Genomic DNA, 24,890 nt, shown 5'->3' on the forward strand with positions numbered 1-24,890 from the left:
AAAATGGATGGTATAGCAAATTGGGCCACATGAGCCAGTCTATTACGCTACACACATGTGGGCTAGTCCAAACTGGATTTTCTTTTGAGCCTGATAGCCAAGTTTGTTTTGATCAAATCAATCGCAATGACTGGATTAGGTGGGCTTTATGAAGCCCAACACCGTTTTCTTTCTTTTTTTTTTTCTTTTTTTTTTCTTTTCAACCAACTTAATTTGGATTTTGCCTTAAATCAAAAACTTAACCACCCACAGTTCAAAAGCACCAGATCAAAATAGATTTAAAAAATAGATAAATAAATAAATAAGCGGCAGCAAAATCTAGAATGCGTCTTAGTATGCACTTTTTTTATGAATGTTAGCAATATGGTTAGTGTCAAAAGTTAATTAAAGTTATAATATGTCTTTTTTATATTAAAAAAAAATATAATATATGTTAGATAAAATATTAATGCTAATAATACAGTTAATTAAAGCTATTTAATATATGTTTGGTAAAATTGAAACATGGAACAATATCGATGGGAATGTCCGGGAAAAACAAAACTCCATACGATGTGGTTGAAAAGTCATTATCAAAAGAGGAAAATAAACAGTAGCAGAAACATTCTTTTCCTCAAATGTGTACAAAAAACTATTGATTAAAGTACGTACAGGTGGCCAAGGCACCAAAGTCTCCATTATGAACAGTTTCGAATTTGGATTTTTTGTGTTCTTGAATAAAGAAAAGTTGCAAAAGATGATAATAAAAGAATAAAATAGATAAGACTGACTGAATAGCAAAAATCAATGTGTACTAACAAAAGAAATTAAAGCTTGCGCTCATTGTTCGAGAAAAACCTCTCCTTGACAAGTTCCTTTCTTTGTATGTAAAAAGACAGTAAAAGAGGAAGAAGAAGACACTGAAAGAAAGCTAAAATAAAATAAAAAAAACCACTTCCCCTACTTTTCCACTCTTTGGTCAGTCTTCCAATATTGCTGTATTTTTCTGACTCAATACCACCACCATCTTTGTTGATTATTGTTCTATGCATGCAAGGGTCATTCCATTGGTTACTTCCAAAAATAGGGAACCTCTCTCTCTCTCTCTCTCTCTCTCTCTCTCTCTCTCTCTCTCTCTCTCTCTCTCTCTGAGTCTCAGATTACCTAATAGTAGTACATTCCCTAGCTTTTCTATGTGACCAAACATGGCAATGAAGAATATTATTTATTCTTAGCTGATCTTTTTATATCTATATAGCACAGAGAGAGAGAGAGAGAGAGAGAGATGGAGTGTAGGAATATTAACGGTGGTAAGGAGATGGGAAATGAAGGGGATGAAAATGAGATCCTTAAAAGGAGAATTTCAAATCATCCTTTATATGGGTTATTGCTTGAAACTCATCTGGACTGTTTAAAGGTTCTCTCTCTCTCTCTCTCTCTCTCTGTGTGTGATTAATTTCTCATGTGCTTAGTTTGCTCGTCATTCACATTCAAATTATGCTAATTATACATATATATATATATATGCTACATCCAAAACTAGCTAGAAATATTTGAGTTCACAACAAAGATCCAAATACTCTTGTGAATAGTCAAACTTTACTAGCTTTCCTTCTATATTAATCTTTTCCATAAACATATGATCAAATATTATTATCCCATGTCAAAGATCCAAAAACACACAAGATAATATGTACAGAATCCTCTTTCTTAATCAATATTATCACTCCCAAATGTCGCAATTATCATTTATGTATATGCATAAATAATCCTGTTATGATGGGCGAAATTGCACATCTTATAATGGATGTTTATTGGCCGAGAATTGCATGAAATGAGACATTAGGCAACGTCATGTCCTCCACGATAGAAAAATTATATATACATACATATATATACATATATATGTATATGTATATATAAATATACATATACATATATATATATATATATATATATATATGTATGTGTGGATGATATATTCATACCTTGTGATCATGGATGTTGATCTTTAATTTTTTCCAGGTGGGTGGGGTTAGTGATGAGTTCCAGAGCAATGAAACTGCATATCTGAAGCAGCATGAGACAAATCCCAATATAGCCACGGTTAGACAACCAGAGCTGGATCATTTCATGGTAAAATCTCAATCTCTAGATCTCTCATTTCCAGCCACACGATTGGAAATTCATCCACCCTGATAATCTTAGATTCTATCTAATTGAGGTTACATACTTATATATTTGTAGTCTCTAAGTATATGGATTTTTTGTATGAGTAGGAATAGAAATGGATTTATATATATATATATATATATATATATTCCTGCATGTTTCTGAACATGACACAAAGCTCAAATCTGAAACTGTAATTCATTGTCATCGAGCTCTGCTTCAAGAGAGAGCGTGTGTGCGCGTATTATATAAAAAACCCTTTAAAGGGATTAAATAATATATAATATTAGTAGTATAGACAACATGTACTCTATGACACATTAAAGTTAAACACGTTTCAATTATTATCAAGTAGTACGTAAAATTACACCAAAAATTATGTAAATAAAAAGAAAATTTTGGAGTAAAATAAAATATTCTGACATGTTAAATTCTTAGTGAAAAAAAGATATTTTTTATAAAAAAAAACCTTTTAATATATTTTGATATACCGTCAGGATATCTTAATTTATTCTTTCATATGTGTTGTCATAATTTATCTATAAAATAAAAAATGAAAACAACCAAGTTCATTTTGATCGTTCAAAGCCTGCCTCGTCTTCTTTCTGTTATTATTATTATTATTATTTTTTTTTGTTTTTTCAAGACAACGTTCAAAGCCTTGACTGATATTTGAGCGATGACCTTCTAGCAGTAAAACTGTTAGAAACTTCAATACCATTAACTTGTGTAATGGTGCTTTTCACTAGAAGTATGTGAGTTTCATTTCTTCATTTTCTTGACTGATATACATACAGGAAGCATATTGTTTTGCACTTGGAAAGCTAAAAGAAGCAATAGAGGAACCCCAACAGAAATCGATGGCATTCATCAACAACATGCACTTACAACTCAGTGAACTCACAAAGACATGTCCTGCTGAATCTACCACCACACTTCTGGTACAGCTTGCCTCCTAAATTATATATATATATTAAAATTTATAAACCACCCTTTTTATTTGGACAGTTCACCAGTGTTTAACATGAATTCAGCCATCTAATTTATCAATTGGAACCTTGAAAACCTTGAAATGTCTTTGGACTGAATATGAATCAAAGTACAACCTTGAATACTTTTTTATTGCAGATAATTCCATTTTCCTCTTTCTAACTAATATACTATTTGGAACGTCTTTGGACTGAATATAAATCAAAGTACAACCTTGAATACTTTTTTATTGCAGATAATTCCATTTTCCTCTTTCTAACTAATATACTATTTGGACCTAGTGGACAAGAAAAATAAATCCCTACCAGTGGCTTCAAAAGGCATTCTCATCAATGGTTTTGGCTCATCGTTAATATAATCCCAAAGGGTCGCAGAAGAAGGGGCATGTATTTCTGATATTTCTAAATTACGATATTATTGAAATACCATTTATTCCAAAAATTTAAATTAATGTAAAATATATTTTTATTTTATTTATATTTTTTTTTAATACTCCCCTCACATATAGGTCCATTTTTTTTGGATTTCTTTTTAAGTCCTTTTAAAAGCTTAAATTAGTAGAATGTGGGTTTTCATTCATTTATATTTTTCTTTAACAAACATGTTACTCGAACTATGCTAACCAATATCAGGAAACTTAGTATAATACATCTCCAACGCCAGTTACTACCGGCCAAAAATGAGAAGAGTTTTCCAACATATTACACACACACACAGAATGAGATTATCCTAAGTATGACACCTCCATGCGCAAAATCAGAAACCAACACACATACCAGACCGAATACTAGGGATCTTCTATTAGTATTTTATGCTTATATTAATTCTAGCTTTTGAATATTAAACTTTACTGCAGGTAAAAGCTAGAAACGACTGGCTTGAGAGAGAAGGGTAAAGAGCAAGATGCAGAGTTAAATGCTCTCATGCAACCAGAGTTTAGCAGAATTGGCTACCGGATATGACTTCGGCAAGTTAATGACTCTAATTGCAGCTATACTACAAGAGTATGTGAAACATGGACTTGAATTTTTAAATATAAATTTGGTCCTCTAAAAACTCTACAAAAACCTAAGTTTGTGCTTTTACCATATTTGCATAGATAAGTGCTCTCTTTTTCCTCATGTCATGGCATCTGCATTCCCAATGGAAATCAAATATATCCTCTTTAAAATGGAGGAAATCTATTTCAAAGTGTCATGCCATTCTTTGCTTAAAAACAACAAAAACACTCAGTTAATAGTATTGTTCATATATCCATTTAATCATATTTTTACATCTTTAATTAGAACTGATATTGTTACTTTGGCCAATCCTTTTCCAACTGAACTGATTGAATTTTACCTTTTAACCTTTATTTTTCTGCCAATTCAGAAATCTACTTTCACATCTAACTTCAAGAGAACTTTTATTTTTCAAAACACTTAAAATATGATATAATAACATATACCAAAAAGCAACAAATTAGATTCATACATACATATATATATATATATATATATAGAATAAACGAATAAACGAATAAACGAGTAGAACCCAACTAGCACGTAATGCAATAGCCCTTATGGTAGAAAATATAATATAGTTAGTGCACTTTTATAGGAGGTGCCATAGCAAGTAGAAGCCAAAATCTAAATAAACCCATCGACCAAAGAACCAAAACACAGAACCACATGTCTTTGCGATGGCATTTATTCTTTAAGTATATTGCAAGCCAAAGTACAGATTTTCCTTCTTTGTATTTTTTAACTTATCGAACATTCAGTTGCATATTATATTTGAATGCTCCTCATGACTTCACTTTAAGTGAATTAGAAAATATCTGTGGTACTTATCAACTAAGATATTCATACAATGTAGTTCCTTTTTCAACTTAAAAGAACCCTTTTTTTTTTTTTTTTTTTTTTTTTTTGAACCCACAACCAGTAAAAGATGGAGATCCTTTTATTTGGAATTGTACAAGGGAGATGCTTACAAATGATATGTATTATTTAGTTAGAAACCATGCTCTCAGTCTCTTTGACAAAACCATCTCCAGTCCAATCTTTGTCTGACTGCAATCCTTTCCGGATTGCTTTCCTCTGTTGAATGGCTTCTTGCTGCCTTTTTACCAAGTCAGTGTGAGTTGTAAAATACTGAAGAGAAGCCCTGGAAAATCCCCCAAAAAGCAAAAAGATGCACAAGTTATCATGTCAGAAATTCTTAGTTCATTTTATATACTTAAAAGATGTATACTTAAAGAGAGTGGCATACCCTCTAAAATCTTCTATTGATGAAAAATTATGCGATTTCATAAAATCCTTCATCTCATCACAAAGTTTCTTAACCAAGCCATACCCCTGCATCATAACCCCAGTACAGACCTGCAATATACTCAATGGCGTCAGACACAGGTTGGTATAGCATGAATAATTTTTCAACCTTCCTATTTAACTAAATTATGATGCCAAAAAATATCTCTAAAATTCCTTCCTAAAAAACAAAATACTCAAAGCCTAAAGACAGTCACCAGCATAGTGATTCAGAACTTCAAACCACGGCAGATCCTATTCCACATGCTATTTGATAGTCGGTAAATTTACTTGTTATTCAATATGAAGTATCATCATAAGCAACAAGAGGTACAATAACATCTCAAGAATACATTTTTACCTTTACAAAGGTTTTCAATCATTGCTTATGTGTTTAGTGTGTATATTGTGGTGACTAAGATATACAAGTCATAGCCACTTCCTAGTATTTTAAACTTTCAAGATTGGATAGCAACTCGGTTAGAGCCTAGGTTGTCTATTTGGCCTCATTCCATATCTTGGCGACTCATTGATGATCAGAAGTAATATTAATATCTAAAGAAAAGTATTGAGATAAAATGATGGCGAAAACATATAAACTATCACCATTAACTCAAAGCCGATAAATCCCTCTGTTCCTACATTGCTATGATTTTATACTTCAAAGCCATGGTCATAACGAAATCAAATCATTTATAATACAAAATAGACATCAATTTGTTTTTTGTCCTACCTGAACTGTATTTGCTCCAAGAAGGATAAATTCCGCAGCATCACCACCTGTCTCAACACCCCCAATGCCTGAAAGTGAATAGTCCTTGTCACCAAACTCTGACTTCATCATTTTTGCGATACTCATAACTTTTGCAAGTGCAATAGGATGGACTGCCTTGGACGAATAGCCACCAGGAGTTGAGTACCTGACAGAAAGTTATATCATATGAGCCTTTCAGTGATGCAAGAAATGGACAAAGAAAACATCATATGTATTGGTTCAAAAGCAGACCCCTCTACACAAGGCTCAGGTCGCAAGCTTTGAAGATTGATTCCCATTACACTCATGATTGTGTTAATAGCTGCTATCCCTTCGCATCCTGAGCTTAGAGCCACCCTAGCAGGCTATATAATAGGGGATGACTGGTATGTGAGAAATTCAATCAAATAATCACATGTAACAATGGTAACAAGCACCTATGATAGAAAGGATATAAATTTTAAGGTAACAACAACACACAAACCCAATAAAAAACAAATAAATTTTATGTTCACTTATGTTGTTCCATTCTCAATATAAGGATGAGGAGAATCTTCAGAAATTATGCTTCTTCCCGTGTTTACAAAATACTCATTGATAAACAAATAAATAAATACCATTGAAGCATTAAGATATAAATTGCTAGAAAGTAGCCTTAGATAACAGATAGTTTAAAATGAATAATTGACCATGCTTGATTAAATCAACCGAATGAAATTTCAAAATTTAATGGAGAAGCTCTATTAGCACTTCAATCGGCTGAGTTTTCATTTTCGTTTAACTTGATAAAAGTTCCTCATCGCATTGACACTTACTCTCCTAGATTATGTTTTCATATTCACATATAACGAAGAGTGTAATGAATAATTGACCATGCTTGACGAAATTTGGAAAATTAAATAGAGAAGCTCTATTAGCACTTCGATCGGCTGAGTTTTCATTTTCTTTTAACACAATAAAAGTTCCACGTTACACTGATACTTACTCTCCTAGATTATGCCTCAGGAAAATTACCCCATATGCCAGACTTTACTAATCAGATTTCCATCTTCACATAAAAAAATAAAAAACTTAAAAAAATAAATGTAATATATTGTACTTCATTAAACAGTAATCATGCATAAATGGTCTCGTCAATTGCAACAATAAAAAACCTAGACAAATAGGTAGCTACATTGTACTCAATGCAATGCATGTATCAGATTTGGTGGCCAAACAAGAGTTTTTCACATTTATTTTATAAATCATATAACCTGGACAACACAAAAAGGAAGTTGAACAGGGATTTCAAGATTTACATGATAATCCAGAAGAACAAGAAGGAAATTATTACCTGAGTGATGTCAGTGATGTTAGGAGTCATCTTTGCCCAAACAGGAATTGTAGCTTTTGCATTGATCCATCCACAAACTTCTTCCAAAAGTGCACAATCTTGACCAACTGCAGCACCCATCTTGCGCTCTGGCATACCATGAGGGCATGAGAAATTGATTTCTAGGGCATCCTAAAGAAAACATCAGAAATGTCAGATGAAAGGAATTCTTAGTTGAATGAATATTTGTTTAGGTAGAAAGAATAACAATAACTTACAACTCCAGTTTGCTCAACCCGATCAATAAGTTCCTCCCATGCAGCTTTATTATATTCCTCCATAATTGAAGCAATTAAAATCCTATCCGGATACTCTTTTTTTAATTGTTTAAATTCATTTAGCATAGTCTCCAGAGGACGATCACTAATTAGTTCTATGTTCTCCCACCCAATAATTTGTCCTTTGGCGGAGCCATTGGCACCTGCTCGTAACCGAGCATATCGAGGAGTGACATTTATAACTTTATCTGCATCTAACGAAACCTATCAAAATAATGAATTAAGATCAAATGCATGAACTTTCACATCAAAACAACAGTTAAAGCTGATGTTCTGTGCAAGAAAAATACTACCGAAAGTAAAGATCGAGACATTGACACATTTTTCAACAAAGAGAATGTAAGTTAATAGGAACCCAAAAGCTAAAACGATTAAGAAGTAAGTCCAACTATATATATACATATCAATTCTAAGAATGTGGAAACCCAGGGTAGCAAGTAATTATCAAATACTAGGAGTCTGCGCTTGGGCACTTGACTATTCTTGATTCAGCCATGAGACCTTTGCCAGAGTGGGTCTACTAATTCGACAACAAAAAATGTCTGGATCCAACATCTCATTAACCTAGAAAGAGGAAAGATAATTGTGCCCGGATTTGAGAATCTAATTCCTACTACAGCGCCTACAAATTTTCCATCAGGTCCAAACAATTCTATTGTCTAACTATGTTAAACTAGGAAAGTGGAATTTAACATCTAAACAGGAAGCTAAAGTATTATGTTTCATTTCATCAGAACAATAAAAAATAAAAAACTCGAAATTTCTTCATGTGTTTTTCTACATTTCCTCATCAATCAAACACTATAAAAATAAAGAATCAACTTACAGTTTTGGCAATCACAGCACCCCACCCTTCATCAAAAGCCCTTTTCATAACCGTATAGTTAGTCCCAGGTGGACCCGACCCGATGACAAACGGGTTAGGCATGTGCAACCCATTAACAGTGACACTAAGATCAGGTTCTACTTGGGTCTCAGAAGCAAATACCCTGAACCCAACTCTCGAAGACCGAGCCATACTCTTCTGAGGAAGATTCCTGGCAAATTCAAGAACTGGGTTCTTGCCTTTGATCTGGGTACTGAAACTGAGAGTCGCCATGGATCAAGCTTTGCAATACTCTGCAAATCTCAGAAAGTAGAAGAAGAAGGCGATGATAATAATTGAATCTGAGTTATAATATTCAAAGGATTGGTTGGAAGAGTTGTATGGAACGTGGATTTAGAGGAATCCTTTGCGTCTGTTAGTGTTTGATTGATTTAGCAGCTGGAAGTTTTTGAATATTTTACTCAAAACAGAGTGATCTTCACATGGATTAGACAGAAAAGATGACGTGGATTCCGTCGAGAGAATACTCACTGCTGTCGGCCCGACTCGTGATATTTCACGATTGGGCTGGCACCAATAACGTACTGCGACGTTGGACGTCAGTGGGACCCAATTCCCACATGGCAGAATACAACTGGTCCCAATCCAGACGTGAAAATTCAGAATTTTTGGCTGACTGTAAAACTGGGAAGTTTTCTTATTATAAAAGTCAAAATCATCAATATAAAACAAAAAATTTTGAGAGAAAAAGTCAAAATCAACTCTTTTTTCCAAAATCGAAAGATTGAATTTTTTATTTTTTATTTTATTTTTACTAAATAAAGCATGAAAGGTTTAAAGTGAATTAGTAAATTTTTATCATTACTTTAAATTTTAGACAAATATTTTTTATTATTTTTTTTCTCTTTTTTTAACATATATTAAATTGGAGAAGCAAGGTTATAACCGATAATGATATTAATTAAAGATAATTGCGGTCATCAATGTAATCCATTTAAAATTTTGAATTGGATAAGATTTAGATATTTTTGAAAAAAAAAAAAATAGAACCAAAAACATAATTTATTGCTCCTGAGGCCTTGCTGTTGACTTATAATATGTTGATTTTGATTTGAGACAATAATGTTAAATTAAAATCATTTTGGGTGGCGTTTTTGCCACTCAATAAAAGCTTGTAGCAACGGCCTTTTAATGCCTACTTTTTGACAATTTCAGTCTTATCCTTAAGTATAAAAGGTAAAATTGATCTGTTTTATATTTTTTCCCCTTTCATATATATCCCTCAACTAAATAGGATTTGTATTTTAAAATTTTTAAATACTAATTTTCTATTTTCTGTATAATCTCCTTTTTCTTTTAAATCAAATACATGTGATGAACAAATGTTCCATTAAATCAACAAGTAAAAACAGAAACAAAAACATGTGAAATTATTATTATTTTTCAAAAGAAATATTACAACAAGTCAGAAAATGAAAATCAAATTATCTAACAATCTAAAATAAATGATTAATAAGATAACATAATATAATGAAAAGTTGTTTTTTTTTTTTTTTCTCATTAAAATAATTCCAACAATATATATATATATATATATATATATATATCAAGTAATTAATTTTTATAATTAGCTTCATTAAAAAAATAGAAAAATATGATATATCATGCGCTATATCAATGCTACGATATTATATTCACGAGAATTATACCCTAAATTTATAAATAAGTAAAAACATAGCTATTTTTTTACCGAAAAAATAATTACATTTTTTTATTAGATACAATATATATTATGCATAGGTTGTAGAAAAAAATGTAATGCAAATACATTTTATGTTGTTGGTTAAATTTTCTTCCAAGTGATTATTAATTTTTTTCACAATTTACAAAAACATTAACTGAGAAATTGAAAAGTTTTAAAAAATGATCCATAAACTATTAATAAGAAAGTATAATATTATACTGCTTGCTATTCTCTAATTTATCTTTTTATATATACTATTATTGGCATTGTTATTTTGTAAAGGAAAGTGTTCTTTAAAAATGTTTAGTTTAACTAAAAAAAGGTTTAAAAGGAAAAATTAATAATATATATGATATAAAAATTATAAAAGTGAAAAGTTGGGATTAATATAGGAAGTACAGATTTTATGGTTTAGAAAGTTATATACAATAAAATGACAAAAATTGGAAATCCAATGAATCTAGCATTTCATGCCCTGGAACCAAACTTTTTGGCAATAGCAATAAGACTGCCCTAACTTTTATTATATGAAAAAATAAAAAATAAAAAATTGTACGGCATTGGATAGCTTTTTTGATGTTTGTGGTGCAAATGTGGGCTGTCGAAATTGGTGGAGAATAATATTGGGTTTACATGTTTCAAACAAAATTAAATTTTCTTCTGGAGAGCTTGTATTGTTGGTTTGCCTTAGTATAGAAAATTTAGTCCGTAGGAAGATTAAAGCAAGCAAGCTGTGTGACATTTGTTATCGGGGTGAGGAATTGGTTTTACATGCATTATGGATGTGTTCTAATGTTAAAGGAATCTAGAAGGAGACAGAATTGAAAGTCACAACTATTCTTCTTTTACAGATTTAATGTTACTAGGCTCTCACTAATTTATCTGGTTTCCAGAAAAAGAGGTTTGTTTATTTGAGCTAGATTGTATGGAATAGAATGAATGCTTTTCTGCATAACGAGTATATTAAAACTGATCAATTCTTACTTGGTAGCATAGTTGGGTTACATTTGAGTTCATGGAAGCCAACAAACCACAAGAAAGTTTAAAGCAGCATAGTAGTCGGATTTAGCAGCCTCCAAATCCGAGAGAATATAAAATAAATGTTGATGGAACTCTTTCGAAAAACTGTGAAATTGTAGGTATGGGAATAATTATTCGGAATGATAAAGGAAACTTAATAATGGCCTTTGAAAAACCATTTTGTATCTCGTGTGACCCATTAACTATTGATTTAATTGTTGGCTATAAAAGAAGCATTAGTTTTTTTCCTCACAATTAGATGTTATGAGTGGTGAGTTAGTACTAGTGACTCAAAGACCACATGTCTATCATTAAAGTATGATACTATTTTCTTAGGTTTTGATTGCTTTTAGCCGAGGAGATTTAATGTTTGCTGTCTTCTTATAGTTGTTTTAGATGTTTGTTTGCTCATTGAAAAATGAATACAATGTGCTGGCTAGGCAAGCAGTATCAATTGATTCTTTTGAATCCTGGATGGAGGATGATCTTAGTTGGTTATTGATTGTCTAAAAGACTAAGTAGGAATTGTTTTAGTTCTTCATAAATTATGTTTCCTTTAAAAAAAGAAAAAGAAAAAAAAAGGTTATTATGCCAGTACTAAAAAAAAATCTCCATTGTTAATTAATAGGAATTTAATCAATTAAGATTAAAAATATTAAAAATATATTTTATTATCATTATATTTATGTTGTTTGCACAAAAATCCTACAATTATCAAAATATTTAATTAATTTTTTATTAAATAACATGATAAATAATATATTAATATTTAATTGTAATCTTTAATTGATCTATCCATTTAAAAATTTATTTTTCAATGGACGACAATATATTAAGATATGTTATTTGATAAATATATTTAATATATAGCACTACTATATAATAGGATTCAAATTTAATTCATTTTTCATGCAAAGGTTTTTAAAATAAATATTGATTTGTCTATAATATTTTTAAAAAAATATAATAAAGTTACTGATTATCTTGCAACATTATCCACAATTTTTAGTTTTGGCTGAAAAGGCTTCTGAGAGATTAGTTTTTCTTTTTCTTTTTTTTTTTTTTTTTTTTGGGGGGGGGGGGGGGGGGGGGGTTAAATCTAATTGTATGGGCCAACACACAGATTGTAATCTAGTTTTGGGCTTTCGGTCCCCATTTTGGCTGATCTTCATCAAACCATCGCTCCCTGTTTCTTACGACCAAAATAACCCGCTGCCACAGATGGTGAGCAAAGTGGAAAGCATATACAAAGCAGCCAAAGTTTTTGGCCAAATCTCCGCTTTCGGTCAATCTTCCACCAAATTATGGTTTTCCCTAGTTTCCCACATGAACCCATTTGATTTTAGGTTTATATAATATGCTTGGTTTCTTTAATTTGGTAAAATAATTCTATAAATACAGTAAGAACCATTATACAAACATCAACTTATGCGGTAAAAAATTTAGTTAGTAATATGACAATTTTTAATTAATTTATATTAAGTTTCGGTGGATTCAATTCTCATGTTTCTAACTTTTGAAGTAGAGTATGATAAAAGCTACATCTCAACTTGATCACTTCTTTTATCAAGTCAATTTCACAGCCAAAACAAAATTTTGCCATTAAATAATGCAACATTGCCTTTGGATTTTTCATCTTTTCATTATTCCCTTGTTCTAAACTTCTCATGCCAAAATTCCCTATATAAAAATAGGCTTAATTGTAACATTGACTATTTCCCTATTTGTTTAAAGTTGCAATAATTGGAACATTGGCATTGATGCAGTTTAAAGTTTGATTCTGTAATAATTTATTCACTAATATATATTTTTTTTTCTTCATATTTGTTTACTATTCTTGACTCCTATTGACTTGACTGTATGATTAGGAATATGTCAATTAAATGTTATTCTCTAGTTCTTATGAATTTGAAATTGTTTAATTTTTTCTCAACACTAGGGACCCATTTAAGATACGAAACTAATCTGAATCGAAATGTGCTATTCCAAATCCGGCTAATTATATTGAGCTCTGTTTTCAATTAAGAAAAAAAATAGTATGATGTATCACATTTCAGTCTAAATAACATGTGCCCAATAGATAAAAGTTATTAAAGTTATCATCCCATCAATGAATGTGATGGACAATAATCTTTAACAAACAGTAGAAGGGACAAAAAAAATGCTAGAAGAAGAAAAATGATTAGCAAAAAGAAAAAAAAAAAAAGAACTATTAAAATTCACATAATGGCAAAAGAATAGGAGGCCCCCACTAAGCCACCTTAGTATGCAGCAATAATGGATGCATGATCCTAGAGAAAAAGACAGTTTTAGAAATTTAGATTAACCAAAATATCAAATCATTAACCATTAAATACAAAATTAAACATTAAATTTAATCATATAATATAAAAAAATAATAAAATAAAATTATGTATGACCTCATAGATGACATCTCACTACAGTTGTGGTAATCCCCCAAGTTATCTTAGGTGGGTGTGGTTCCGTGAATCCACCCAATTTCTTTTCTTGATAAGGACATATTTGTCTTTTCAGGTGTCCTTATTTGCTGAATCACTTTCCCATCTTTTTTTCAATTTCACCAGCTAATCTCTTACACTTTTGTATCCATTGAAGCTGTCTCGAAACATCCTATCTCCACGTCATTGCTTTGTTTTCTTACACCTATATACACTCGCACCAAAAACAATCTGTCCGTAATGGATTGGTAGACGTTGATCCATCATATTTTTGTCTGAGATGATTTTGGATGTAAGATGAACGGTGTGGATCATGTAATATAGATAAAGATCAAAGAATGGTAGGCTTTAAATTATTGTAATATTGAAAATTTGGCGTATTGCAAAGTGAGAGGCATGCATCAAATGCATGCACCAACTTGATTTTTGTGAAAGTGAAAGAAATTGAAATCGATTGGCTTGAAGCTGCTTGGAAAGGAAACAACATTTTGTATTGATTCCTAGATTTGTTGTTGTTTTTTACTTTTCGATTGTGGAGACGTATGGAAACGAAATGATAAGAGATAAAATTTAAAAATTCGTATATTAATTAATATCAATAGGACTTTTAGGTAGGTTTTTATACCAAGACTTTTTTTATAAATCATATTATTATATTCTTAACCGTTATAATGGTCTTCCTCAATTATTTGTTACTTTTGATCTTTTTATGAACAATGCATCATTGCGTGATGGTTTTTTAATAGCCAAGACAATTTATTAAAATCACTTACTATATTTGGGCGGGCAAAACACAATAATAATAATGAAAATAATAATAATAATAATAATTTTGTAGATATTAATTGATTTGCAATGGTATTTTATTAGCTTGCATTGGATTTAATTATAAAAAAACACTGATGGAAAAATGTATTCAACATTAAAACTTTACAAATTTACGCTCTTGATTACTCTTTAAATTGAGGTTTAAATTTATTTTTAAATAAAATATTATTTGTTACAGTTATTGATTTCTATATAAAATATATAGTATATTAATTATGTAGCTAGTCACTTGACTAATTGGATTATGGTAAGTCTCTCTAAATTCTAGTCGCAAGCTTTGAATAGAAATTTGGATTGACGAAAAAAAATATATCTATATATATATATATATATATTGACCAAAATTCAAGTTTATGTCTTGGTCTTTATGAGATAAGAGAAAGAAAACGTTAGAAAAATAAAAATCAAGAATATAAAGCACATGATACATATTGAAAATATATTTTGTATTTTGTAGAATTTGTTAGGTTTACCAATTACGTAAACATTTTGTTTTGGCAGCATGACTAATTATATCATATATATATATATATGTATAGTACTAATATTCAAACAAATTAACCCCTCATGCCTAATTTCAGTCTCAAATTTGACTCACCATTTTGGTCATCTCAATTATAGGCTATTTAATCTGATTAGTTTTTAATAAACAAATTACAATATATACTACTAAAAATATTATTCTCTTATTATCTTGCAAAACAATAATATTAATGAACTCTTATCTCAATGTTAGCCAAATTTTCAATTAAATCTAATTTGTGTACCTTACCATATATATTATCAAGTAATAATGTAGCAAAGCAAGATTTGTTTGGAAAAGCTAAATTTGAGATTTTTCTTTTTTTTTTTTTTTTGGGGGGGGGGTGGTAATAAAAGCAAAATTTGACTTTTTCTAGTGTCATTGACAGTATTGGTATATTCAAACTTCGTACCTTACAATTTCTATGAGGATACTTAAAGTAAATTCTTATTATCAAAATAGATTATGTAACAACTAAAATTTTCAGCTTTCAATGGTATAATATACTATAATAAGTGTAATTTGAATTTAAAGAAAGCTCATATATTTTTGAATTAGCATAAAACTTTCAAAGGTGAGGAAGCATACGCGAATTCTCTTTAAAACAAATATTAAATGATATCTCATATATAAGACAAACCCATGCATTTAAAATTAGTTAAACATATTTGGAACCTTGTGATTCCTGATAAGAAAATGTTTTTATTTATTCATTACTTTAATATATACCACCCAAAAGCAATTTCGATTGTCCTTTTGGAAACAATGGGATGGCCAACCGGTTGCCTCTTCAATACTCCTTCAATCTATCTATGGATGCAGTTAACCGAGCTAGTAAGGAGCATACTACTTTATATATAGCAAATTATAAAAAATAAAAATAAAAATACTCCTCAAATTTCAATTAATGGAATATTTTCAAGCAACTATAACATTACAAAATTTTTGAATATTCTAAAACAGTTGAAAGATTCAAATTTGGGTTCCTTCTAAAAATTTTAGAATTTAATTGAGTAGTCAAAATTTTGAAACGTGACTCTACAGCACACATAGTACACCTGGTAATCGAAGTGAAGAAATTAAAGAACATTTGAGACGAGAAACAAGTTCACACGTGTGTTTCAGCCAAAAAAAAAAAAAAAAAAGTTGAACACATGTGGATATTTCTTAACTAAGATAGACATTTTTTGCTTCCAGAAGGACATTCGTCGGTCCAAAAAAGTATAATTGAGTAATCAAAAATTTGAATCGTGACTCTGCAATTAACATTGTACACTTGGCAATTGAAATTTAAGAGATTAAGAGCTTAACATTTTTGGGATAAGCAAATAGTTCAACACGTATGAATATTTCTTAATTGAGATTAACATTTTTAGCTTCCCAAAAGATATTCATCGGTCTAAGAGAATTTACAAAACTTGATTAAAAAGAAAACTAATTAAATAAAAAAAGGAAAAAAATTCCGATTCCGGAAACTATATACAAAACTCAAAAAAAAAGATCCGACACCCAAATTACAGTCGGATCATCTAAATCGGAAACTCGACCCCGAACTATAAAACCCATCACCAATCGGATCCCAAATCTTTGCACACGAAAGGGTGGGTCAAGAGCTGCGCCGCCGACCACCTTTTGCCGGACTCCTTCTGCAAACAACACTCAAGGAAACTCCGAAACTCGTCGGAAACACCCTCAGGCAGGCTCGGCGATTCACCGAAGCAAATCGCGCACATCAGGGTGGCCCAATCGGGTCTCTGACCGGCGGGCAACAAAGGGAAATGACCCATATAGAGCTCCATCAGTGTCAAACCCAAGCTCCAAATATCACTCGCATAGCCGTTATAGTTCCCACCATAAGTTTCCGGGTCGAAGCGTTCGGGGCTCATATAGGCACAAGTTCCAACGTATGAATTACAAGCATCCAAAGTCCTGCACATGATTTTGCTGACTCCGAAATCGGCGATCTTCACCTCCATCTTGCTATTGACCAAAAGATTAGTCGGCTTAATATCACGGTGGATGATTTTGTGAGAGTGGAGGTAATTGAGGCCGTTGAGGACCTGTTTGGCCACGTGTGCGAGTTTGGCCTCCGAGAAAGTTCCATGGCTACGGAGGAGGGTTTCTAAGGTTCCGAAATCCATATACTCCATCAAGAACGCGATGTCGCCAGAAGGCTTTTCGAATATCGAATGGCAGTGGACTACGTACGGTGAGTCCGTTCGCCGGAGAATCTCCATCTCCCGGAAAAGCTGTCGCCGGACGGTTGGATCCGAATCGCCGTGGACTACTTTCAGAGCGTAGGTTGTTGAGGTCCGTTTGTGACGAACCTGGTAGACCGTTCCGCCATTTCCATGGCCAAGAACCTGGAGGGTTTCGAGATCGGAGAAACAGATGCCGGAGGAGGCGGATGAAGTGGTGTTGGTGGTGGCGGCGGTGGTGCAGGAGTTTCCGGCGGCGGCGACTCCGGTGGAGAAGATGGAGGGAGGGAAGCGAGGACGGCGTTCGGAGAGTTCGGGGAGAGGAAGACGGAGGTTGAGCTGACGGCGTTCTCGTACGAGAGCCATAGACGGAGGAATAAAACGGTTGCGTTTGAAGAATGGAAGCTGTTGGTTAGAAGGAGTAGTAGTGAAACTGGACTGGGGTTGGGAATTGGTTTATATAAGTAAGTAGGAAAAAAAGCACGTGGAGGCGGCCTCTGAATAAATAAATAAATAAATAAAAGAGTGAGAGAGTTTAAGCCGGCTAATGAGATTAGTGAAAAGTAGATTAAGGAAGGTGAGAGGATATGGGATAGAGAGTATCTGGGTCCCACTTTTTCAAATTTTTTTTTTAATATATGTGTGTTTGAGGCTCTGTTTCTGATGGGATATTTGCTTTTTCATTGTTCTTTCATCTTTTTTTTTTTTGAAAAAAAAGTGAGAGGATGGTTATCCACACGTGACTAAATGGCATGGCAGTTTAATTTTTTATTATTTTTTTAAAATTTTTGAAGATTCATATGAGTAACAAGACAGAGCCAACCACTTCTTCTAACTACTGGACAATTAAATTATTAGTTTTTTTTTTTTGCAAAACTTATTATTATTATTATTTTTTTGTGGGGTTGGGACAGCTAGCAAGTGGGAATCCCTATTAAGGCTATGAGCACCAAGTGGAGTATTTATTGTTAAGCCAATAATTTTTGGCTGCTTCAAGGGTATGAAGGAAATTATTGATTTTTTAAATGCTCACATATCTATAATCTTGAGTAATATATAGTTCAACAATTACATGTTTAGCATTTATAGATAAGTTAGCATAATATGTGTAATATGGAATCGAATATACTTGACAGGGTTTGTAATATGAATATGAATCCAATTATTTTTAGAAATCCTCAACCATCCAAGTTTGAATCTCTTTGTGGATAAACTCATATCTTGATCCCCCTTCATATTGGTTCTTTAATGGGTGAGAAACTACTGTGCTGATATTTATTTACCATTTTCTGTTGTGTTAGTCACCCACTCTATCATTTTCTAATTAAGTTAGCAGAATAAAAGATTGTTTTATTTTAAGTTAATTTTTTGGGTTATTATTGAATTTTTCTTTTAATCTCTAATCAAGAAGTTGAAATGGTGGTAAGCTAATTATATGTTTATTTGTTATAATACATAATCAAAAGACGGCCCTATTTCTAAAGCTTAATTAATAATAAGCAAGAGCTGGCTTGACAGTGAAATAGATATCAAATAAGTTTCTTATTTTTTTTTTAAATAAAAAAAAAATACAAATTGTATTCAATAATTGTAGCAGATAAAGACAGAGTATCGGTTTTCTACTTTTCTTGTAGGGCAGAGTATAGTGAAATGTTGAGCATGCATATCTTTTCCTTCACTTCTTTAAAAAGTTATATATATTTTTTAAAAAAAATATATAATGATTTCGGTATGGGGGAGCCATCCATGGGATCAAGATTCCAATATAACCAAGAAAAAGTTAGCAGATACAACCATATTTGCCAATCATAAGATTACATAACAACAATAACTATAATAATAATAATATTTTGATACAATTATCCATGCAACATGGGGAAAAACCAAATCAAGACATGATAATTGAATTTGAATTTAATTATTTGTATATATGATGAAGTTAGTTAGGCAAATTAGGAATTTAAAAATAGGTTAGGAATTTAATTATGTTGAATTATATAATGCTTGATTGGTAATCTTTATGTTTTGTTTTTTTTTTTTTTCAATTTTTTGTTTTATATGTTTTGTTTTAATTGTCTATAAAAACAAAGTTTATAATTTGTCTTTGCTTTAAATAATAATTAAATTTATTACCTAACTACAACTAAAAAAAAAAAATAACTGCAAAATTAAATAAAAAACAAAACATAAATGTTTCAAAATGCTTATAAAATTAAGCAGCTATTTTTTTTTAATATCATTTTATGATTTTTCTATTTTTTTATTTCCGTATTTCAAATTTTTATTTATGAATAGCTTAACAATTGGATCAATATTATTTGACATAAACTGAAATCCATTTTATTAAATAAATATATATATATATATATATTTCATTTAAATAACTACTATAGTAAAGTTTTTTTTTATATATAAAAAAAGGGAAAAATATTTTCAAAATTTATTAAATTAATTATTACTCATGATTATTGTTATCTAGACCCTGGTTACTATGACAGTTATTTATTATTTATGTATGTTTAGTATTTAAAAATGAAATTAACCTAAACAAGGGTATATTTTATTGTCTTTTTTTTTTATAATTATATAGTTAAGTTGAGCTTTGCCATGGAAACAAAACCGAAAGTTAGTTAAATTCCTAATTGTTTTATTTTTTTTTTATTTTTTTTTTCAGAATAATGTATAAAGTTAGTTTTCAGTGGTTATCCGATTACCAGAAGCAAGTGGGCTCATAAATGCACAAATTGAGATCGAACTGTTTTAGGAAAACAAATAAATAGTTCATTAGAAATAAATAAATAAAGAGATAAAATTGGATATATTTGGGGTACAATGAACTTTGGATAAACAACGGAAACATGTACTATAAAAGGGATGGCCCTTTGCCTTTTTCTTTAAATTATAATCAATTTGGCTGCCCCATTTATTAAAAGAAAGAAAGGTACTAGCCGTCGTCCTCTTGGGCCATATGGACATGTGAAAATCACGTGCTTGCCCCTCTCATCAGCGAATGAACCATTACAAATATTTGAGAGCACTAGAAATGTTAGTAGAGGTAATCTTAGAACGACGAAAAATTAAATGTCGTATGAATACTACGACTACAAAATAGCAAATGGTGCAGTGCAGGCAGCGCACAGATGGATAAGCGACTAATTGTGCCTACGTCATAAATCACGTTACTGTGGTCATTATCTCATAAATGACGTCAATTTTGGGTGTTCGAAAGCTTTTACAATACGACAAAGAATATTAGTTTTAGTAGTTGAACATTATTATTTGTATCTATAAAAATACGAATTTAAATTATTTTTTTTTTTTGAATAGATTATAATTTAGATAAATTATTTAAAAAAAAAAACCATTGATATGGAAGCTGGTAAAATAATGCAATTTTTTTTTTCTCTCCAAAATAATGCAACTTTACAACAAATTAAAAATACATTAGTTTTTGGAAAATTCACAAACAACTTCCATCAACTTTCATTGCACCAAAATAATAATAATAATAATAAAAATAAAAAAAAATAAAAACAAAACCAAACCGGTGTTAGCCTCCATCTTTCACTACAGTTCTTTTCACCAAAAAAATGTGTGTATATACGTGTCCGCATGGTTCTTGGTGTATGTCCAAAAGAGGAAAGAAAAAAAAAATCCATAGTTCTTGATCCAAAAAAGAAAGAGAAAGCTTTCACCAATAGTTTAATTTATCTTTTTACTTTTTCTTATCTGAACTATATTACATACTAACTATGACATTAAGAAAATGATAATAATAATAATAGCCATGACATCAATTAAATTAGTCACTACTATTTTTTTAATTTAATTAAAGTGAGAAAAGAGAAGTAAAATAGATGATAAATGCACCCTATATTGCTAAATTATAACTTTTTTTTTAAAAACAAAACTGATAATTTTCACAAAACATAAAAATAAAATAAATAAAAAATTGATAATTCCAAATATGTAAGTGATAATCAATAAATAATGTTAAAATTATCAAAATATTAATTAAATTTGTTTATTAAATAATATATTAATATTTAATTGATCTAATTATTTATATATTTATTCATTTGAAAATTTAACTATATATGTTTATATTATTATATTAATATTTCAGCAATAATACTTCCATTGAACTAACCCAAAATAAATCAAATAATTAAGATTAGTTGATGAAATATTTCGAAAAGCATGAGGCAAAATAATATCCAATCACAAAAAGAGTTCTTTGCTACGGGTAGTTTTAGCGACGAAGTCAGCTTCTTGATTTTGCTCAAATGGAGCATTAGTTAACCTCTCAACAATCCAACTTGTTGAAATAAACATAAATATTTTCAACTAGAGTAGATAATATATAAAGTTAGTTTGGACTTTGGAGTGGTTGTCTGATTACCTGAAGGAACTGGGTTTGCGTTTATAAAATGCACCAATTAAGATTAAACTGTTTTAGCAAAATAAATAAATAAATAAATAAAAGAAGATAAACTTGGATATATTTGGGGGTACACTGAACTTAGGAAATTAGGAGGAACAACAAAAATATGTACGATAAAAATGATGGTCCTTTTCTTTAAATAATCAATTTGGCTGCCCCTTTCATAAAATAAATAAATAAATAATTAAATAAAAACAATTTGGCTGCCCCATTTAATTAAGTACTAGCCGTCGTCCTGTCGGACCACATGGACCATATGGACATGTGCAAATCCAGTCATTCATGATGATATTTTTAGAGACCTATAAATTTGATAAGGTTTAATCTAAGAACGACGAAAAATTAAATGTCGTAAGAATGCTATGAAATAGCAAGTGGTGCGTACTGCAGCGTAGGCAAAAGGCACAGTTGGATAAGCAACAAATTGTGCCTATCTCATAGACTACGTCATATGGTCATTGTCTCATAAATGACGTCGAATCTGGGTGTCCGAAACCACTGACGACAACCACGCAGCTTCCAAGAATAATTGAGTTGTCTTTGCTGTGCTTGTATGAAATTTGATCGATTCCGACATGGTTTGCTAAACTTTGATGTCGAAATTAAAAAAAAAAAAAAAATTTAAATTTTATTCGTTAAATTATTATGCTAATCATTCAATTTATAATAATATATATGAGTTTAAAATTTAAAATAATAAAATATTTTTTTTAAATTTTGCAAATAAATTTATTTATTTATTTAAATTTTTAAAAAATTAGATTAAAAATGAACAAATCAATACCGTTATATTTGATAGATTGGATTTGACGATGGAATGAAATAAATATTCTTTCATTTTTATATTTGGTTAATAATTTTAATAAGGTTTATTTATTTATAAAAATAGTTAATCTTGAAAGAATCATTATTACTTTAAAAAATACGTATTCTATCTGATTACGTGTATGTACATATATATATATATATATATAGCTTTTTCTAAAAACGCTTTAAAATCACTCAATCTCTTATAATATCTTTTCTTTTTTTTAATTTTTATTCCTTGCACGGCTTTCTTTTTTATTTTATTAATTTATTTTTCTTCTTCTTCTGTATCCGATGACTGTAATCATTTTTCTTTTTCTTTTTCTTTCATAAGTTTCGTTTTCTTTTTTTTTTTTTTTTCATAAATTTCGTTTTTTGTTATTTTCTTATTTTTCTTTTGTATAAGATGGCCTTAATTTTTCTTTCTTTCTTTATTTTGTGTTCTTCACTTGTTTCGGTTTTTTTTTTTATTTTTTTTTATTGTTTATTGTTTATCTATTTTTTCCTTCTTTTATTTTTTTTTTTGGGCGCCAGATGGCGATAATCCTTGTTTTTTTTTTTTTTTTTTTTTTTTAATACTAGTTTCAAAGTTAACATAGCCTTTTATATTAGAAGGTTGATAAGGGTAGGACTTAGTTTTAATTTTGATTTAGAAAAAAATAAAAAAAAACTCTTGTAGCAATATTGAGATTGAGAGGAAGAACATAACATATTCCTTTTATTTATTTTTTTCCTATACAAGGTTTTAATCCTTTGTTGGTAGTCAAAATTTTGAATAGGAATAACAAATCTACTCTATACTTTTATTATTGGGACTAATCTCCTGAATGGTAAATAATATACCAAGTATTTCTAATATTATGAAACATGTAGGACTACAAAAATGTTTCTTTTTAATGGTTATATTATGTTTCATCCATTAATTAATTAATTTTATTAGGTGATACTTATATATATCTATCACAATCAATTCAAATACCTAAATTATCAAATTAGTTTATGTCATGTTATTGTCTCTATCACCTTTCACTATAGTTCTTTCCTCTAAAAAAAATGTGTGTGTGTGTATATATATATATATATATATATATATGTTTCACCATAGTTCATGTTCCAGTCTTGATAAAAAAGAAAGAGAAAACTTTCACCATTAGTTTAATTTATTTTTGAACCTTTTTTTATTTTTATTTTTTTTAAGGCTTCCTTTGTGTGAACTATGATATAACATATAGTACATATGTTCATACTTTTGAAACTAACTATGACATTAAAAAAAGGAAAAAAAAAAAAAACCATGACATAATATTAAATTAGTCACTTTATTGATTTTTTCTTTTGAATTTAATTACAAAACATAAAAATAAAATAAATAAAAAATTGATAATTCCAAATGTGTATAATGGTAAAGTTATTAGAATATTCATTAAATTTATTTTTCAAATAATATAGTAATATTTAATTAATTAATTTTTTTATTTATCCATTTAATGATTTAATTATCCATATTTATATTATGTTAACATTTCACCAATAACATATTGACATATGTCAATTTTTTTTTTTTTTTGGGCCCAAAGAATGAACTTTCATTAAACTAAACCAGAATAAATCAAACATTAAGATTAGTTGATAAAATATTTCGAAAAATATAAGGCAAAACAATATCCTAAGCAGAAAAGAATTATTTGCTTCAAGCACTTTAGTGACCGAGTCTGCTGCTTGATTTTGCCCTTGTGGAAGATATAGTTCAAACAATCCAACTTGTTCAAATAAACATAGATATCTTCAGTTAGAATAGACAATATCCAAGCAACTCGTAGAACTCAAAAGAAAGCACATTGATTAACTTCTTTGAATCACCCAAAAAAAATAACATTCCTTCCTTTTTTGTTTTTTGTTTTTTTTTTTTCCCCTTTTTTGATGAAAAGAAAAAATAACATTCCTTAACCCTGTCCCAACAGCCCAACCACACGCATAAAGCATTCGGTTTTAATATTTGAATCACAAGGTACAATTTTATATATATTCATTAGACTAAATTACCATTAGAATTCCAAACCAGCCAACGTATGCTAGCCTCCTTAATTACCACCAACTATAAAGGGGAACCATCTAAATTATGTTGAACTCTTCCACCTTGCCGGCAAACTATACTGCACACTACAAGTCTCAACCCGATCAACAATCTCACCATCATACAACCTAGCC

The 24,890-nt window shown here is 30.1% G+C and overlaps 3 protein-coding genes across 3 annotated transcripts; 1 reads left to right on the forward strand and 2 right to left on the reverse strand.

Moving 5' to 3' along the window:
* Positions 1–1,091: 1,091 nt before the first annotated feature.
* On the forward strand, positions 1,092–5,053 carry LOC125422439 (homeobox protein knotted-1-like 1). Its single transcript, XM_048474138.2, has 4 exons — positions 1,092–1,396; positions 2,005–2,115; positions 2,949–3,092; positions 3,998–5,053. Exons 1-4 carry the CDS (start codon positions 1,265–1,267, stop codon positions 4,034–4,036), a joined length of 426 nt encoding a protein of 141 aa, XP_048330095.2. The 5' UTR covers positions 1,092–1,264; the 3' UTR covers positions 4,037–5,053.
* LOC107408650 (dihydropyrimidine dehydrogenase (NADP(+)), chloroplastic) lies at positions 4,771–9,123 on the reverse strand. Its single transcript, XM_016016059.4, has 7 exons — positions 8,660–9,123; positions 7,774–8,037; positions 7,517–7,687; positions 6,436–6,548; positions 6,163–6,349; positions 5,392–5,501; positions 4,771–5,286 (listed from the first exon to the last, which is right to left on the reverse strand). The coding sequence occupies exons 1-7, from the start codon at positions 8,930–8,932 to the stop codon at positions 5,130–5,132; spliced, it is 1,275 nt and encodes a 424-aa protein (XP_015871545.1). The 5' UTR covers positions 8,933–9,123; the 3' UTR covers positions 4,771–5,129.
* Positions 9,124–16,562: 7,439 nt separating this feature from the next.
* LOC107419431 (mitogen-activated protein kinase kinase 9) lies at positions 16,563–17,953 on the reverse strand. Its single transcript, XM_016028185.4, has one exon. The coding sequence runs from the start codon at positions 17,795–17,797 to the stop codon at positions 16,799–16,801; it is 999 nt and encodes a 332-aa protein (XP_015883671.3). The 5' UTR covers positions 17,798–17,953; the 3' UTR covers positions 16,563–16,798.
* Between the last annotated feature and the right edge of the window lie 6,937 nt (positions 17,954–24,890).

The sequence above is a fragment of the Ziziphus jujuba genome, chromosome 2 (genome assembly GCF_031755915.1).
Source record: "Ziziphus jujuba cultivar Dongzao chromosome 2, ASM3175591v1".
Lineage (NCBI taxonomy): Eukaryota > Viridiplantae > Streptophyta > Magnoliopsida > Rosales > Rhamnaceae > Ziziphus > Ziziphus jujuba.

Coding starts and splice junctions, on each gene's coding strand:
- LOC107408650 (XM_016016059.4), bottom strand. CDS start 8,932: ATGGCGACTCTCAGTTTCAGTACCCAGATCAAAGGCAAGAACCCAGTT. Junction 8,038..8,659: donor GTGCTGTGATTGCCAAAACT/GTAAGTTGATTC, acceptor TTATTTTGATAG/GTTTCGTTAGATGCAGATAA. Junction 7,688..7,773: donor GGGTTGAGCAAACTGGAGTT/GTAAGTTATTGT, acceptor TGTTTTCTTTAG/GATGCCCTAGAAATCAATTT.
- LOC125422439 (XM_048474138.2), top strand. CDS start 1,265: ATGGAGTGTAGGAATATTAACGGTGGTAAGGAGATGGGAAATGAAGGG. Junction 1,397..2,004: donor CTCATCTGGACTGTTTAAAG/GTTCTCTCTCTC, acceptor AATTTTTTCCAG/GTGGGTGGGGTTAGTGATGA. Junction 2,116..2,948: donor CAGAGCTGGATCATTTCATG/GTAAAATCTCAA, acceptor ATATACATACAG/GAAGCATATTGTTTTGCACT.
- LOC107419431 (XM_016028185.4), bottom strand. CDS start 17,797: ATGGCTCTCGTACGAGAACGCCGTCAGCTCAACCTCCGTCTTCCTCTC.